Genomic DNA, 20,006 nt, shown 5'->3' with positions numbered 1-20,006 from the left:
CTCTATCTCAAATAAACCGAGCATGTAGCAGGTTGGTGTGTTAGTGTGGGCATATGGAAGGGAGAGAGAGAAAGAGAGACTCTGGTATTTAAAGTCATTACCAATCCAGTCTATCTGACAGGACGCAGTGTTGTCTAGGTGACAGAGAAGATCGTAATGCACTTCGCTTCTGTTGCAAATGTGTCCCTGGATTGCTAAGGTTTTGCAGAAAATGTCATGTCCATCATTTCCCACCGGAGGATAGTTAAGTTCTTGTTGTGTGCTGTATTTTCCAGTAATTTTGCTTTCCCTCCCGATGTCTGACCTCCAGTAGGGTAATAACTGAATGGTGTCATTTGCAGTGACATCTGAAACCCTTGCACAATCATCTTCTTAAGAGGCACACTTAATTTCCCTACTGGAGTCAATTGCTATCATAAGCTGCTAGAAAGCTGTAATGTCGCTGATTATCCAGACATTTTGCTTTCATAATGGTTTCTGTGGTTGCAGAGGTTATTAGGGAGTTTAGCTTATTTATGAACTGATGTATTGGCAAGTACAAACAGGTGTTGTCCGGGACAATGGATCCTCACCACGGCCTGCAAGATAAACAGGGTAGAGGCACTGCTCTAAAGCTGGCAATGTCAATTGGTCTAGACTGAACTGCCTCAACAACTATCGAAGGGATTGTGAGGACATTCATGGTCCCCAGAGGATAACACCTATTGATTTTGGTCATCCCCTGACTTCTTTTAGCTCCATCATGAGGTTGGCATTTTTGGTTTTGAAGTGAAATGTTTCAACAGTTGGATGTATTGCTTTTTGTGGTGCCCAGAGAATTAATCCTTCTGACTGACTTCTAGGGTTGTAGCATCACCATAAGGTCAAATTTCCCCAGAGGAGGACTGCTAAGGACTTTGGTGATCCCCTGACTTTTCCTCTCACTTCACCATGAGGATCACATTTATGGTTTACATTGAAATATCTCGACAACTATTGGATGGGTGGCTATTGAATTTGGTACGGACATTCAATGTGTCTGTGAACTTTCATGATCCCCTTTCATCTTCTAGCACCATCATCAGGACAAAATTTCAATTTGTCAAATACTTTCATCTATTTTTCTAATAGTTCGGTTTTCTTTACAATGAGCATTACCACCTCACAGAGCCTCTAGCTTGGCTGCAGTTAATTTTTTAAGTTTCTTTTCAGGCAAAAAAAACAGCTTCTGCAATTTGAGGATCTGCTGCATTTCTTTATTCATGTGATCATAAAATAAATATCTTTAAATTTTTGACTGTTGGTTGGACAAAACAAGGACCTTTTAGGAAGAAAAAAGTTATGGTTAGTTGTAGAACTTACTCATAGTCTTGTTTTGTTATGAATTATGGATAGTTTTCTGACTTCTTTAAGCTTTTTAAAATGAAAAAATATATATATTTCCTGGTTGACGAGGAGTCCCCAGTACTGCAGTTTTCCAGGTTCTTGAGCTGAAATGTTAGGAACCAATAGTCTAGAGCAGGCTTTTATGAACTGCTGAATAACTTCATCTCTTTTACTATCTCTTAAAATCATCAACATAACAAGGATAAAAAAAAAAAATCTCTCACTGGTTGAACTAGTCACAAGCAATACACATATGACTAGTGACAAGGGGTCGCAGGAGACATTGTTTCATTTTGAGTGGTCATGAGTCAAAACATTTGGGAACTGCTGGTCAAGGGCATGTAAAGTCCCAAAGGGTGTAGACCTTGAAATATGCATATGAGGGGACTCATACGTCCTAATACATCAAAAATATTAATAGATCTCAATTTGATGTCGGGACATGTGGCATCTGGATCCTGTCTCCTTGAACGAACAGCGTTTGACAAAATCTTTCATCTAGACTGTAGAAAAGGGGAAAAGTGTTTTTCATTTGCTCTCTCTTCCAAGGACAAAGACACAAAAAATCCCTTTGTGAATCCAAGAAGCAAATTGCTGCGGGATGCTGGGTCCAGGCGGCATGGACACGTGAACTGGGCTCAGTCCTCGGCCAACCAGTTTCTGAAAAATTATCCTAATAATGGCCAGTACACCCACAGGTACAGATGTCCACATAAGGCCTTACCATGCCAAGGAAAAGGAGGATTGAGAAAGAAAAGGGAATTTAACAGGGGCCAAAAGGTGAGCAAATGTTTGACAAATGTAATTTCAGATACAGTTATCTCCTTTGGGTGTGAATTGTGAATGAATGTGAGGGATTTGGTAGATTAAGGAGAAGACAGAAGAAGGTACGAAGAGAGGAATTAGACATTTTTGTGGAGGCCTTTAAGGAGAAGAATATCTTTGTTGTACCAGTATGACCCTAGTTATAACTAGTACCAGTGGTGGGGCTGCCATTTCAGGACCATAATGACTACAGTGTAAATGTGGAATAGCTGCAATCAGTTTTACTCAGATGAATGTAACTATTATCCAGTTATGTTGGAATCTGTGGCGCAAGTTGCTTCCCAACGCAGCAGTGAATGCCTTTGGATCCCTGCAAGATATTCCACCAGGAAACTGGCTTTATCAAAAACCTGCACATCACCGAACCACAAGCATCCTCCTTCCTTCTTTGTTTGTGGTTAAATATTTCCTTAGTGGGAGGGATACCACTTGCTTCTCCACAAGCACCAGCGCAATGGGGGAAACAATAGTGCTTGATTTACAATCAAGCAGCTGCGTCCATTGCCAGCTGTTCCGCACACACAGCAGCGGCCCCGTGGCCCAGCCGTTCTCCACGGGAGTCCGCAACCAGCCGCCAGAGACAACGCTAGCGGAAGCCAACCGTGGTACATGCCTCCACCAGCTAAATTGGGCCAATTAGCTTGTATGCCAAGAGTGCTCCCCGCTTAGCATTTTCCAGAGGAAAAGAGGCCTCCAAATCTACAATGTGGAATCTAGCTCGCTTTTTGTCTGCTTTTTTTTTTTTTTTCCTCACAAACTCTCTCATTGCAGCAATTTGTAAAATAAGCTAAATGCTCCAAGAAAGCAAGATGAGCAGGTTGATTAGACTAATCAAGTCATCAATGAGGCAATTAAACTGCCTTATTGTTCATCAACTGAATGGACAAAGTTACAGAAACATATTTACTCAAAAGTTTCGACTCTGCTAACTGCACTCTTCCCAGATTTGCCCAATGTCCCTCTAAATTCTTTATCGACGTGGCACAGACACCATTTCAGCATGCATCGAAACAGCAGTCTGTGCCCCCTTTCCACTGAATCACCCTCTTTCCTCCCTCGCTCACTCACTCTCCCACCTCTCCCCCTTTACGCCAATCTTCCGCCTATCTCGCCATCAGACTAAAATATCTGTGATGAAGACATCTGCTGGACAGCTTGTCAGGGGGGCTGGAAATGGAAATCGAGAAACTGAAGGGATCTGAACGATCTGTCTGTGCCAGAATTACAGCCCACTTCATTACAGGGAGGAATGGACAGATATGGCATATGATACAGAAGAAAAAAAAACACATCTGCCACGTATTTTTTGACTTTAGCAACAGAAATACTCACGCATTTAGACAAGCAAAGGCGCAGTAATACGAACAAAGACATTCTGAAAAGCATATTAGATGAAGACAAATTGATTAAATAGGCTTTGTGTACTTCTCATAAAATATAAAACAGAACAGCATAAATGTCACTACTTAGAAACTCCAATCATTTCACAGTCTTTGAGAACTAATTCTCACTATAAACCATAAAGAAGATTTGGTTTATTAACAAAAACTTGACTCCAGCTTTGTAGCTGCAAAGTAATTGAATTGTTCATGTGAGCTCAGATTTGTGTCCTCAATAAAACTGTTAACATAATTCTACTTCTCTCTCTCTCCTATTCTCTCTCTCTCTCTCTCTCTCTCCTCCCTCTGTAGACAACCCCCTCCTCCCTCCTCTCTCTCACAAGCAGTTGTGAGTTACTGTTGCAGGCAAAAAAACAGAGTGCTGCTGATGAGGAAAAGACAAAACTAATCAGAAATTAGGGGTGCCATTTCCCTGCTGCCACTCACCATTCCAGACGGGAGCTGCCTACTGTCTCTCTTTTCCTCCCAAGTCTCTCACAAGCACACAAACACAGGATGGAAACACACAAAGCAATCACACACTCTTTAATGTGAGTGTAGCATGAGTCACTACCCTGCCCGTCGGGGTGGGGGGGGGGCTTTCATTAACGCTGGAATCAATTGTGTAAACGGGATATAGAGCGGAGCTCAACAGAACAGCAAATAAAGTGGGAAATAAACCAGTTCAACCTTGATTTAAGCACAAATAAAACAGCAAGGAATATTGTTTTCCTAAGCCTACTGTAATCTATATTCCCAGCAGCATCTAGAATGAGCACAGTGTTGCTAAATGCTAAGCAGCCCAGTATTTTGTTTCATTACGGTGGACCGACACGATGATCCCCTGTGTCCCCTCTGTCAAGGCTATTATCAAAATAGCCAAATTAATTTATGTCATACTCTGAATTTAGTTCCCACCAGTGGAAGTACAAAAGCCTATTGCAGTTCTCTCCAGATGGAAAAAAAAAAAAAAAAAAAAAAAAAAAGCCTAAGTTTAAGACGCTGTGGCAGAGTGCTTTTATTAAGCCCTGAGCACAACCTATGAATTATTAAGAACCTGGGTGTATCTATAGACCATCAAACCATTAGCCTGGGAGCGAAAGGCATCCTGGAGTACATTCAAAAATACCTCATCCCTCCATGCTCACAAAGTCCTGACAGCGCCTCTTCGTGATTGAAGAAGTTGGAACGCATTGAGTTTTAAACCCAACCCCTCTGAATTTTTCAACAGCTGCAGCTGCAGTTAAAGCGCCATTAAGGCACAAAAGCCAAACTCATACAGCTTTGCATAATAGATGAAATAACAAGGTATTTATCGGCCGAAATATTACGAGCACTTATCTGAGGGGAGACAACTCTGGAATGGTGTGGTGTCTGTAAGTGCTACAAAATGTACAACGGTGACTAAAAAGGACCCTGACAAAATGGACACCTGTAGTGTTACTCCATCTGAAGCAGGAACTCACTGTACTGAAGAGGGAACAGTACAACAAACCAAACACTGTCATATCAACTGGCTTTTATAAGAACAGCAGCAGTGCTGTTTTTCTGCAATTACTGTGACATGAGGAATAACACTTAAAAGAAAAATGCTTATTTAAAGCTGCTCCAATATATTTTTTTTATATTAACGATGGGTTAAATGACTGTGTGTAATGTAAAAGGTGAACCTAATCTCATTTCTCCTTGCCGCTACGGAGCATTTTAGTATCGTTCAGCTCATTGTTTTGTTTTTTCCTGTTTTGGTTTACTCTCACTGCTCTCATCAACATCATTTCCAGATGCAGGCAGCTGTTTCCAGCAAAAAAAAAAAAAAAAAGCATCAATAAATGCATTGCCCACTCCCTGTCTGGCTCTTAAAGGCAAACAAAGTTAGCCACCGAACAAAGTGCAGCATTTAGCAGCACGTCAACTTTACTCAGTGATCATATGTCAGTGTTGTGATTATATCTTGTTCCTACTACCCACAGTTGGCCAAAAAAATTTTTTTTAAATGAATGCAGCTTTAAAAACAAGTCAGACAGGGCAAGATACACAAACCAGTTTAAGGGTTTTGAGGAAACCAAAACATAAGCCAAGTTTTTGGAAGAGACAACATAGGTGGACATTATTATTAGCAGCACTAACTTTAAGGCTTGCCTCCACATTAAACGGTTTGGATAAATGGCCTATTTTAAATACGATTGATCGTCTGACCACTTGACCCATCAGACTTCCTTATAGTGAGGTCACCATATTCCCAGATCTCAGCAATTACTTTGGTGAGTAGGAAAATAGATGAAAAATAGACATTATGACCAAAAAACTATGAAATTAAGTTGAAAGATATTGGACTTATCCTCCAACAAATGAAATGAAAATTGATTCCATTTGTACAGATAATGAGAATTTCAACAGAAATTCGTACAAATCTTCCCCAATCTCCTTTAAGGGGCAATTTCCCAGACCTCAGCCCTATTCATTAGCGAGCATGTACAACCAGCAGTGAGAGCAGAGCATGTGTGGGGTGATGGAAATGGAGATGGATGTCTTGCCCAAGATTCAGCTCGTTCAAGTGGCAGGTAGCTACAAGCTGTCACCCCCACACGCACACCTTCTCCCCCCCCCCCCCCACCCCCCCACCCCCCCCCCACCCCCCATTCCTCCTCCATCCCCGACATCCTCCAGCCCACTCCTCCACCTTCCCTATAACCCCATTCCCCAGGGGACGCATCCAAAGCTGGCTCCATCTCCTAATTACCCATGGGCCCCTGAAACGCTCCAGCTGTTTGGAGAAGTGGGACCATTGCAGAGCAGGAGGTGCAGCAGCAGCTGAGGAGTATGAGTGTGAAATGGAGCCTGATTAAAAGTTTTAAAGTTCCTTGGAAGACAAAAGAGCGGGGATTCAAAAGTTTTGGAGGAAGCTTCTCTCAGGTAGATTGAGGACCTGTACCAAAATTTTCATATCTATTTTTATTTTTTTAACCGGGTCCTTACTTCCCCTGTTCTTCCGGACTGCATTCCCTGCTGGGTCATCTACGAACATACTTGTGTCTGACAAGTATTCCCAGGGGACCGATGCGGAACGAATTTGAAAGACAGATTCATTGATCGTTTTGACTGGACTGTTTGGTGTACGGATTAAATGATTGGCAGTTTGACAACTGACAAACTGACACTGATTGATCGATCAGCGCTTAACTGGAGTAGACCTCTGACAAACACGCAGTTTAAATTGCTTACAAATGGATTGATGGATTGATTGGCCTTGCCGGGGGTTTGCAAAACGGCATTTAAACTCACCATCTCTTCTGCGGCGCTCCAACGTCGACTTGGCAGGGCCAGAGGAGATGTAGAGGAAGCCATCCATGAAGAGGGAAGCATCGGACAGGGAGGGATTCTCCGACCACTGCTCGAGTCTGGGGAAATCTATTGGGGGGGGATAGAGACACAGTGGATAAGCAAGGGAATGGTTTTCCCCAAAGAATGGAATGGTAGCGGTGCACCGTCCTGATCCTTCACTTTCACTTCTGTGTCATCATTTCACCTCCACTCTCCTACTATTACCTTCAAATATAATTTATACTGTCCTTGACCCCCAGTGAATCCTGGTATAGTGTTGTCCAACAGCAACCATGTAACTCCAATTTCAGATAATGTTCCTCTAAGAGTGGAGCAACTTCTCATACGTCTTAATCTAAATTAACCATTTAAGAACCCACTGGATTTTCTGAAAAATGCATCATCACACATCAGAAATCAGAACTGGTCTTATTGACAATGTTTTGAAGATACATGGGGTTCTCAGGGTGGCTGAGTTAGCAACAAAATAGGTGGGCTATATTGTAATAAAGGCTGTTTATAAAGCTATTTTTCCAATGTCAATACGCACACTCTGGTGCCAATTTATTAGGAACACCTAGCTCAAACTAATGCAGTCTAATACAACAGTCCTGCAATAAATTCTCAATAAAGGACAATAATTAATAACCTTTTTTTTTTTTAAATCCCATGTATATCAATGAGGGCGGGCTAAATAATATAATAACGCAACACTGTTCCACAGCACCACAAACTACATCCTCAAAAATGATCACAATGTTGAATCAACACATCTTTATAAAGTTTTGCCAGACACAGAATTACCCCTGTGTCACTGCAGTAACTGCATATACAGTATTATCCAGATATTATCGGTCAAACTGTCCAGCTTCCATCACATGGCAATCATTGCTGATATCCTACACGATAAAAAAAATAGGACTGGATTTTGAATTTGGGAACATTCCCAGATCAAGATAGTACTAATCCCAGATGTTATTCTACTCTATCTTTGTCTCGCCACCCATATTCATGCAAAACTCCTGACTACAGAGATCTGCAACAAGACCAAAAACACGGATTCATGGCCCAATGTTGGCGTGCAACTACAATGCTGAAGTGCCCCTAAGCAAGACACTGAATCCCCACCAGCTTCACCAATGCTGCTCTTCAACCACTTTGACCTCCACGTGGAGACTATTTCCCAGCAGACATCAGTAAAGAAGCACAGTATTATTATCCACTTTTGTCCACAAGGAGCATACAACGTGATTATTCAAAATGCTGTTTATTTAGTCATGACTTTTTCACATGGTCATTCTCTTGCAAAGTCAAAGATAAAGTGTGACCGTCATGTACTGTATCTGTTTAAAATGAGCTTTACACTCCGTCCTCTCTTCATCATTGTCCATTTAAATTAGAAGCTTTCCTCACTCATCCCCCCCCCCTTTTCTTCTAAACTCCCTGTACTCATCCTTTCTTGCTAGCTTTAAGAGATCCCCACATTCAACCTTATCGTTCTCAAATTCAATTAGCCTCAATTCTGGGGTTCAATTTTCTGCCAGAGCCTTGGAAATATCTTAGAGATTTTATCTGCACTACCCCTGGCTCTCCCATCAAGCAAGGTAAAATAACTTTAATTGAAACCACTTTTAATTGAAGCGACATTTCCACCCTTTACGGACACCACCGAGGCCCACTCTCAAAGCCACATATCTATCCACAGAAAGAAAAACAATCAGTTAATTTTACAAGACAGCTTGTTCTGAAAATGTGTGTGTGTTCTTTGTATGGACTCTTTATGTCAAACTAATTAACTGTGCTCATTTGCACATTAATAATCTTTGAACTACAGTGAAATATTAATCACATTTTTATGTTACAAAATGATGATGACATGAAAGTAAAGCCTATTATGGACATTTTAAAAAGCATTTAGGAACTTGTGTTCAAATCTTAAGTATGTTTCTATAAATTGAAAGACTTGCATGAAGAAACAATGAAGATGGAGATGAAGGGATAGAAAATGTGGCAACCACTCTGTGGTATCCATCTATTAGGTCATGGTGGACCATGTTGCCAGACTGCTCAAGATTATCATGAATTTTAAGCATGAATTACAAAATGTCGATAAATTTCAACAACTAAATGTTTGGTAAAAGTAATCATAATCATTTTGTCTCACATAGACCAAACTGAGAAATATCAGGATCGCTAGGTCAGTTTTAAACATTCCTCATACCAACTTCAAACTCAGGAAGTCTGGTTTCAGTGCTGCTGTATGCACCTTACCACTGGATTTAACTGAAAAACAAATTGGAGTAAGGCACACTAATGCTGAGCTACTTTAAAGTTCTACTCACTGATATTTTTAGTACTACTTGGAAATGTTTCAATTAGTGTTTCTCTGTGAGTGACAGCTGTGCTGAGCATCTGCATTGTTGTGATGCTAAAAATGTAATTTGTTTCCAGGTCTCTCTTGTAAAATAGATTTTGATCTCAATGATACTTCTGGATTAAATTAACTAAATTAAAATGGAACAACATGGTTATTATAAATAAAGATTGTAAGGGATAACAAGATGAAAAAAAACAAGCTAACAAAAGCAGCATCATCCCTGGCCCATTAGCAGTCTAGCTAGTAGGATGTGGCAATAAAATAAACAACAACAACAGCATCATGTCTGGCATGATACAGGCATTTTTATACACTGGACTCATTTCTAATGAATGCAATATATTTTTGATGTGATGCCAAGGTTGCAGAGCCAATCAGGAGCAAGGTGACATACAGGCTGGGTGGTGTTAGGTAGCAGCATCTGTAATCTAGCTTTGAATCTAACATGGAGAATGTGCCTGCCAATAGCTGCATCATAAATACAAGGAATCTGACGTAGAATTTAATCAGCAAACTGCAGGGAGGCGAGCGTAACACACACACACACACGCACACACAAAAAACACACACACAAATGTCCAGCCACTCAGGTTGAGAGAATGTAAATAAGCCAGTGGCTTGATGCTGTATCAGTTGAAACAAGGCTCTCTCTGTGAGCCTTGTTACAACAGTCCCTCTGGGCCCCTAAAGCTGGACTCTGTTAAGATGGGACTGTGATGTCTGTGGGGGCGGCAGTGGAGAAGTCTGGCCTGTGCTGATTGGCTCAGTCCCCAGTGAAGGGAGGTGACATGACAGAGTGCTCAATTAGCCATCTGGTCGCCCACGGCAACGGTCACAAAGTGGTGCCCGACGAGCAGTGGACAGTGGGGTAATCAGAGGCGCTCGCTCATACGCACACAGACATACAGCTACACATAGTAAATGCGAATACAAAGGACCAACATATGCAAGGCAAGCACAGATAACATGTACAAGTCAGTTAAAGATAAAAGAAGCCAGAAGGCTACATTTCTAAGTATAAAAACACACAATCATTCGCACAATTACAGAAATGAAACCAATTTATTTACTGAGATATGTAGCCAGAGGGCACAAACACACACACAGCCACTTTCTAGCCAATAACACTTCAAAGTAATTCTTCAAAATTAAAGCCATCCACATATATATAGACACTCCATCAGGGGAAAACCTTTAATTTTCCCAAACTCTCAGTAGCAGCTTGTGACCTCCTGACCCTGTTACAGTCCTGTGCACAGCCCTGTGTGTTGGTTAAAAACATAAACAGCGTCAACAAGCACAGAAAAAAACGACAGAGCCATGTGATGTTGCTAACAACAGGGTGGAATGGAGACCCAAGATGAAACAGGGCCTCTGATTTAGTATTTGTGTATGTGTGTGCTGGTGCTCATCTTTTTTTATTATCCACATAGAAAGCCTGCTGGATAAATTTTTAATGTGCCGCGAGATTCAGAGATTCCAGGCGTCAGGGATGCTGGGGTGGCAGGAATAAAACTTCTTTGCCTCCAAATCCACGGTGTGTCATTTAAGAAGAAGCGGGATGATGTCAACAGTATGAAGCATTGCTGTTTAGCTTGGTTTTACAGTACAATGGCCCCCTGGGTGGAGCGAGGAGCCACCATAAAATGAAATTTACATGTTTATATGCTCTGTTTACAGTTAAGGCATTAGCTGATACTTTTATCCAGAGATTTACAGTGGAATAGCTGCCAGGGATTCAGTGTTGCTTGAAGACACACAAGTTGTTTTGGGCAGAAATCAAACTTACAACCTTGATGCCACAATTTGTAGATTTTTTTTATGAGTTTGGCATCTAACAAATAATTGTGAAAGCACAAGTTTCTGTTTGTAGTACAATACAGTATGACAGGCCAATAAAACAATGGCACATTGCACAAAGTTTAGTATTCTACACTCTATTTAAATTTTTTGTATTACCAATGGGTTAAATGACTGTGTTTAATGTGAAAGGTGTTGCTTATAGTGAGGAAACCAGAGAGAATTATCGCTCAACCCCTTAGCTCTATGAAGCATTTTAGCGTCTTTCAGCTCATTGTTTTGGTTTTCAGACCTGCGACTTTGCCGTTTTGGTTCAGTCTTACCACTCTCGTCAGCGTCATTTTCAGACACATCGGGGAGCTGCAGTAAACAAAGTTCACAGCTATTCAATGAATATAGTGGAGCGTTTATCAGTTAAAGAGCCATGTATTTCCGTCAGGGGTTGGTGGACCATAGTAGGGATATAAGGACATTGAATATTGGACTTACATTTGTAAGGTGGATGGAAACACTGCTAATGTTGCCACATTTCTGTTGGTTGTGTCAATAAGCAATTTTTTACTAATAAATTCATCATAACAACTTTGCAAGGCAATAATGTCCCTGTTTTGTTGACAGCTTTCATCACACTGTCCCAAATGGCCACTGTGACTAGCAGCTTATGTTAATAATACGACAAATGACACTGTTCAGTGTAAACATTGCTGAAAATAACAAAAAAAGACATAAGACACAGTATAAATGCACACCAAACATAATAATTTAGATCCATCTACCAGATCTAAAATAATATAGGTCAATATATTACATTTTAAATACATGATACGACCAATGGATGATACAGCCAAGTATCTCTTTAGAAATGTTTACTATATAAACTCCTAACACCGAGCCCCACAAGTTACTGTCTTCTATACAGTTGATGCTTCAATGCCATTTTCCCAAATTTGCTTCTGCAGCCTCTTGGGGGAATGATGCAAACCTTATAATATTTCTTAATGGAACTGATACATCAAAACAAGTGTGGGGCAGTAAACTGGAGGTGGTGCTCTCTTGCAAATGCCACACAACACTTTAAGAAGATTTAAGAACCAATTACCAACTTGTCTTTTCAGTCAGACAGGGACCATTGCCACGAGCACACAGTGACTAAGAGTGACCAAGTCCAAGGACTAAGAGTTCTTTGGATTGTTAAACTATGCTTGTTTGTCAAACTGGACAATTGTGCCATCCAGTCAAACCACAGATCTGAATCTCACAGCAGCGCTTGCAACACCATCAGTGCTTTTTTTTGTCCATCAGTTGATGCTTTTATCAAGGATGATTTCCAAATTAGCACAGAAGCCTTACAAAGACACTAATTATTGAGGGAATTTCAAACCCACAAAATTCCACTTACAAATTTGTTCCTTTCACCACTGACGCTCTAAATTAGCATTCAAAAAGTGGCATCAACAAAGATCAAAGGACAGTATCCACAGTATTTGGTGTCTGGTATTATATCCATCACCATCTTTACACTGGCAAGTGACAGGACAGACACTGGTGCCAGCACAGTTAGACATGAGCTGTGCCAAAAGAGATTATCCTTAAAAAAATATTTGACGTTGACAGTGTTTGTTGATTTTGCCCTTTTTCATTTTTTAAATTCCATTTTTAAAAATCTAGCTTTAACTGTGCAAAAGGTGTTTTCTTCAACGTAGTGTATTTGCTCATGTTGACAACAAATGGAAAATCATTTAAATTCTTCTGTGATCTACAAAGTTTTAAACCCTTCTTTTGTTCCGGTGTTGAAAACAAAACTTGGCAAAAGACCTTTTACTATATACATGCTTTTGATGTTTCATTTTAATTATGTGGTCTGCGTGGCCTCCTGAGTCTAACATATGGGAACACAGTGCACATAAAAAATGCTAGAGGAACCTAAAATTATACAAGAAGCCACCACGGTGGCAGCCTTTGACTATAAGGGATAGAGCCATCATTGAAGCTGTCCACAGGGGTTCCTAAAGTACGAAGAAACACGGCCTCTGAGAGTTGTCCTTGGCTTTTTTTAATGGAATCTGGGATGGGGATATGTAAATAAACATGCTCCTACAGTATCCCAGGGTGCTTTGGGGCGAGCAGGTGTGGGAGGGAGAACGAGGTCCATCGAGGCCCGTGTGCATGCACTCACATATGCGCAGAGGGAAGGAGCAAATGAAGTGACGATGCTCTGCCATCAGTGGATGTCCTAACACCAGAGCTACAAATGAGCTGCTGTGGAGGGAAGGGACGGTGGAGAGAACTGGGGAGAAGCAGGCTGACAGCTTTGTTTTGATTCGCTACATCCAGGGGAAATGCAGGGCTTTCCTATTTTCATTTTTACAAACTGGGAGCATGGTTCACAATAAAAGCTCCTCCAATTAAGACTTTAGTTGAGAATAGCTTAGGTCGGTGATTGTTTATAGCTGGCTTATTCCAGCCTCCCACCAGGGGGGCAGTGAATTTGGTAAAGAACCATGTTTATCATCATTGCATTCAGTATAACGCCTGGCTTTACAGCACCATGTGGTGGTTTGAATGAGGGCCTGAAGTGTACCCTCGTTGTGGATGCATGGTTTATAAGACAAACAAAAGAGAAAGCAGCTAGCACACAGGCACCACAGATAAGCACATGATGGCATCCTGCTGCAAACAAATCACATTTCTATATCTGTCCTTGTGTTACCTCGCATGTGTGCAACCGCTGTCCTGTTGGAACTTCAGCTGTTACTCAATGCTGAGGCCTTTAAAGCTACAACAGTCATTAACTGTCTGGCCCTTGTTACTGGCTGCTGTGTGGCTCCTTTTCTTCTTCCCTCTATCTTCTCTCTGTCAACAGCACGCGATACAGTAGGGATGGTGTCATATGGGTATTGAATTGTTCCCTGTTTCTGCCAGACATAACACTGAGCACAACAACTGAAAAAGTTCAATTTCTGTTTAATCTGTTTTTTTTTTTTTAACTCAAGGAGGCACATGCACAAAAACAATGCAGACGCCACTTTCCACAGCTTCGCAATGTGAAAATGTGGCCGGCAGTAGGAAAATGTCAAAGAGAGAATTTGGACAGTAATGTGTCTGGAGCCTTAATCTTCTCCACACACCACAACACTCTTCCTCTTCACTGCAGTTTCACTTATTACATCTACAGATATATCTTTTATAAAATTTCACAACCAGCTTTGTAACCCTTTTAAAAAGGATGGCAGTGTTCTTCAGCCTGTCGGTCAGTCCACAGCACTGATCACATGGGATCTAATCTTCTTTTAATTCAGGACTAAATATTGTCAACATTAGTGCTGAAAGAACACAAATCTATCATGCTGTAAGTTACATATACTTTTGGGATCAGTCAATACACAATGATACCTCTCAATATCCTGTGGCTGTGCATAGTGATACAAAGCTGTAGCTTTTTCAGGGGATTACGAATAATTACCCATTTAAATGACAATGATAGGCAAGTTTGCACACTTAACTGAATAATTAGTTATTTCTAGTAGCCACACATGGCAGCTACAGTATGGTTAGGGTAAGGGAGCGATCACTGTTATGGCATGTTATTACATCATGGGGAATATGGTTAAAGGGTAAGGGGAGTGATATTCTACATCTTCAAAAACAGATCACAAATATTTAATGTCATTAAAAAAAAGGCTAATTTCCTAAAATAGATGGAGTTTTAGCAAACATTATTAAAGACTAAATTTAATCTGGACAGTTCATGTGGGTTCCACTAAAAATAAACTAGAGAGTGCATATGAAGAATGCAAAAAGAGGAGGTGCTCGAGGAACTACTTGGTGCCAGACCCCCCCGGCCTGTTTGATGGCCATGTCTGGCCCATGTATTTGAAACACAAGAAAAGGGTTAGGGTTAGAATAGTGAAAGGGCTGTTGGTACTTATAATAAGTCATGTGTTACAGAATTGTCAAATATGGAGGTACGTCCTCAAGACACAGGGCTGGAGTTTCAGGATCTGAAGAAGACATACAGGGATCTTTAGCCTTGGCTGGACATTGTGTCATTTTTAGGAATAGTCTCCTCCTTCTGCTCTGCCACACCGTCCCAACAGCAAGTGTTACACTGTCTGTTGTCCCTGAGGCAACATCTCCACTGCTGCCAAGCAACACTGTAAATCTGTCATTGTCTTTTGGTTTCCCCCGACCTAGGTCTTTCTTGCCTGCAGTAGTTGGTCAGTTTAGCTGGACATCCATCACAACAGGAAGAGTCTGGAAAGCTCCATGTTTGTCTGTTGGTTAATGATAAGGCCCTACAACTCCCAAACACATAATGAGTGTGTACAGAAAGCCTGTATGCTACACATTTCAGATGGACAATGCCACATGTGTGAATGTGTGTGCATCCGTCTGTCTGTCTGCATGTGAGTCCTCTAGCACAACTCCAAGTAATGGCCATCACCATGGCAACCAGGTGACCCATGCTAGCAATTAGGAGTCCCTAACAGGCTCGGTGCCGGCAAGTGTGCACAGATGCGGTGCATACATTATGTAAAATACAGTCCCTGAGAAAGGCTCCCCCGGCCCCAGCCAATGGCCTCTCTCGCTCCTTTAATTTAATACATTCTTATCATCAGCCCTGTGTGGAACCACACAAACAAAACACACCCATCACTAGGAAGCCACACGACACAACATATCTGTGCTGTGCCTCCGGTGCTGGGAACATGAAAGGGGTAATACAAAGACAGATTTTTTAACTTAAAACTCTTTGGCGTCAAAATTGTAGGTTTTTCTACCTTCATTTCCCATTCATGGAAGTGGAAAAAAGAACAACCCACTGTGCTTTTATAAATGTGGCAGTACAGCGGTGAGTGAGGGTTTTTAAAGATGATTGGCTTGTTAAAGTGTAAAGACAATGGGCTGAATATATGTGGCGCCGATGGTTGTAAAAGTCCAACTCACACACTTAGTTAAAAGGCCTTTTCACAGATTTATGTGAGTGTTTCAGGTTTTTTTAGGTCTGACCAGGAAAATATATGAATTATTGTGTTTCATAGCAGCTTTCTGGGGTCCAGGACCTCACCTGAGTTGAACAGTGGCCATGGAAAAAAAATCCTACATTCTCACTAGGGCTTTTTTCCTTTGTTTAAAGAGAATGTACAGTAATTAAGAAAAAAATATAAGCTCAGATGCTCTAGACAAATTTGATTTGAAGTGCCACCATTAAGTGTAAAGTGAATGTGCTGTGCAACATCGGACAGTTGGACAGGAGGGGCACCCACAGTTGCTTACCAGATAGTTTGTTTTGGTGCAGGAACTCCATCTGCAGTTTCTGTCCAGCCCGTTGAGCCAAGAGGTAGGGGGTGGAGTAAGTAGGATCTCCAGTGGCACACATAACATCTGCCCCGCTGAAGACCAGTGCCATGGTCTGCAGCACGTCAGGCGACACCACAGCTGCACACAGCGCCTGCACAGACATAAAACAAGATAAGCAGATGATGTCTTCCTCTGGACTGTGCCTTCCCTCAGGTCCAATGCGGGCTGACCGCCATTCATAAAACTCCTCAATAATGTATGTGTGGGGAACACTGTATTTGTGATTTTGACATGCTTGTAAATCAGATTCTTGCGGCTGATTTTTAATGGTCACCAATCTTATTCATGCAAGTCCACCTGTCGCTTGACGTTTCCTGGTGTGATAGACTAATAAAAGACTGAATAAGTGCAAGTCGTGGCTCATTGCATTCCTAAGTAGCTTTCTCTAGCTGGAGTAATACCTTTAAAAATTTCACATCCCGGACAATGAGCCAGTGAAAATCCCTGGAAATGCAAGTACAGTCTCACTTCCTTGTGTAGGAGGACCAGCCTGGTGCCACTGTGCGTCTATGTGTGTATGCCGGGTTGATAGAGGACAAAGAGTCTATAAAGTGGCGTCAGAAAACCATATAAAGTTTAGAATTGAGTTCCGCCCGCTGATCTCAAAAGAGAAGTTAAAATAAGATCAAACTTTAATACTCCCTGTGGGAACCATTAAATCTCTAATCCCTGTGAAAAAGGGAATATAGCAAATAAGAACAGGACAAATGGGCCATATTAAATATAATGAAACTAACAATTTCTAAGAAGAGAAATTTAGGAATAAAGACATGAAAAACAATGGGGTGAAGCAAAATTACAGCAGCAGAGGATACTGAGGCGTATATAGTGTAAATGCTGTACGGAAACAAACCAAGTATGCAAGACATACACAGTATGAAACTGAAAAGTACGACATGCAGGGCAGAACAAAGAACATCACACACATAGACCTTTACTGCACACAATTTGCCATTTGTCAACTTAGAAAAACCTGAGATATTGTTTTAAATATCAAGAATGTATGAATGAAGTACTGAAAAATATGCAGTTATATACTAAATATGAGAACGCCAACTGATTTGTGTACTTTTGCCTTAAATGCAACATACACTGTAAGACATATAACATGCAAAACGTATTGGTCCCTAACCGCCAAGAAATATATCTTAATTATAATGTATGGAATCTACATTTAAGTGTCCACAATCATATAGTATCTTACTTCTAATTTCAAACTAATGAAAAACTACAACATAAACTTAGTCTCATAGTCTTATTTTAATCTTGTGGGGCACTTTCATTAAGTTGAGAGACATGTTTAAAAAGAATGATCAAAATCAGTGCAGCAAAGCCGAGATATCTCAACTTTTTTAGTCCCTAAAAATGAGTCAAGCTTGGAGCCTGCAATTTCCATAAACGCAACTTAACAGAAACTTTCATCAGACTGTCTCTTCCTGTGAAATATCCCCATCTTTCAAACTCCAAGCCAGCCACTTTATAGCGCCGGTTCTCTCTCTCACTCTCAAATATCTAAACTCTTGAGATATTTTCTTAGACTTCAGAAAGCTGCTCCAGAGTGACAGAAAACATTTTAAAACTCTTTTCACAAGCTGAGCGGCACGATGCAGACCGCAATAGACACCTATTAGACACCTGTCAATCAGTCAAAATCAATCAAACATCATCAAGAAACAGGAAGAAAAGAAATACCCAGTTAATTTCAGACCATCTATTCTTTTATCCTCCCTCTGTCACTTCCATTTTCTCTCCACTCTATTTCGTCTATGCAGTGAGTCCCTTTACAAAAGTGCTTCAGCCTTTACTTCACTACAGACTGAATCTTATTTAGTGCCAGCATCCAGTGGCCATTAAAGGAACTGCTGCTTTAAAGCACCTCTGCACTGACTTCATTATTCAGTGAAGGAGGGAGACACTTGCTCTCCAGGGCCTGTTTGCTTCCATAAATACATGATGTTAAATCCCTCCTTTAATAGGGGCAGAAAACTTTACTTATATACTCAGTGTTTAGCCATGCAGACATGTTTTGTTAAAAACTATTCACCCATTTCACACAGTATTCCTGCTAAGAGAAGGGCCATAAGCAGAGCCACAAGAATACAGGCTGACCGAGGGAAAACATTTTCTCTCTCTATGTCTCATCCCATCAGTCCAGTCAATTGATGTGACATTGCACACGATGACCCGCAACAAAGTGGATCAACAAAGGAGTCAAGTGGCAAATAGCGGAATTTCAACGAGCAACCTCTCCTTTCATCTGACTTGGACCGAGTCGGTAAGCTGCATTGATCTGCCACAAACAAGCAAGATCAGTATGAAAGTGAGGCACAGCAAGGTTGCGCATATACACACAGGCAAACCACACACACAAACAAAGTAACTGTCAATATAACCTGCCCACCCACACAAAGGACCTGCACTGAGATAAAGACGTTAAAGTACTTGTGTGTTCCTGGCTCACAGACATTTATTTTTCTATTTATGTGCACAATTGCTGCAAAAATCAATTACTCTCCATCAACAGAAACCATCAGAAAATGAATATGTGGGGAGATATGATTAGTTTATTCACTTCCTCTTTGTCTTTTCCTCTCACACGCAAGACGGGGGTCAGATTATGGCAAAACAGTCCCATGCAACCTGGCCTTATTTTGTATCGTCTCTGGAAATGACCTTCCGTGTCAGAGCAATTACTGCAGCCACAAGAGGGTTTATGTGTGTTAGTGTGTGAGCGTGTGTAATGATATAAGAGGGTCCTTTGACACCCTCCCCCCACCCTCCTCTCTAGGTCATGTGGCCTGCGGAGACTCTGTGGAGGTCACTGGGATATGAGCTTCTAATGGGGAACATGGGACCAGGAAACAGAGAGAGCAGGGGATAGAGAGAGGGCATGAAACGAAGCGAGCAGATGTAGAGCGAAAACATCTTCACAGAATAAGCACGCGCGGTTGAGATTATGTAAAGAGCCATATTGACGCAATCAGGTATAAATCACTTCTGCACCTTTTTATTCTTATTTCATTACTTGAATTGACAGTTAAAACGCTGATTTACAGTATGTGTCGAGTAAGTTTCATGACCCCTGGGGCCCATAAAAACCTGTTAAAATGTCATTGCATGATTTCAAAATTGCATGAATGTCAATGAGGAAATTGCTTTTATTATTGTCTTTGTTCAAGAGAAGGCTCCCAAAGGAATAGGTTTTATATAGCTTTTTTTTTTTTTTTTTTTCTGTTCATACTTGCGTTACAGTAAGTAAATGTGACACAGAACTGGAACAACGTGTCCAATGAGATTAGACTCAGTGTCCTTGTTTATGTTAAAAATACTTTTTTTGTGTATGTTTTTATAGGTTGCTGTGATTTATTACTTCTTGCTAAGATTTGTGGAAGAGAGTTTGTCATTGCAGAGAGCGTACACACACACACACACGTGTTGAGTCACGGTGTGTATGAAGCCTCTATGACACGTTGATCCTCATCAAGTCTGTTGAGCCCATTTATAAAGGCAGACTAGACAGAGAGAGCAAACACAACCACCCACCTTCTCTTTTTTTTCTATTCCTATCTTCCTCTCTC

The 20,006-nt window shown here is 41.0% G+C and overlaps 1 protein-coding gene across 6 annotated transcripts in view; it reads right to left on the bottom strand.

Annotated features, from left to right (window-relative positions):
* The window catches only part of arap2 (ArfGAP with RhoGAP domain, ankyrin repeat and PH domain 2), a 118,805-nt gene that overhangs the window by 39,362 nt on the left and 59,437 nt on the right, over positions 1 to 20,006 (bottom strand). For all 6 annotated transcript variants that reach the window (XM_071459103.1, XM_071459102.1, XM_071459104.1 and 3 more), the window contains 2 exons: positions 16,345 to 16,519; positions 6,852 to 6,977 (listed from right to left, as the gene is read on the bottom strand). In XM_071459103.1, the coding sequence (XP_071315204.1) occupies positions 6,852 to 6,977; positions 16,345 to 16,519 (301 nt within the window). The remainder of the gene's footprint in view (positions 1 to 6,851; positions 6,978 to 16,344; positions 16,520 to 20,006) is intronic.

The sequence above is a fragment of the Trachinotus anak genome, unplaced genomic scaffold (assembly GCF_046630095.1).
Source record: "Trachinotus anak isolate AG129_WGS33_773 ecotype Australia unplaced genomic scaffold, CSIRO_AGI_Tana_v1 ptg000023l, whole genome shotgun sequence".
Classification (NCBI taxonomy): Eukaryota; Metazoa; Chordata; class Actinopteri; order Carangiformes; family Carangidae; genus Trachinotus; species Trachinotus anak.
Note: the sequence above shows the minus strand (reverse complement) of the source record. Positions and strands in the feature narration are given on the sequence as shown.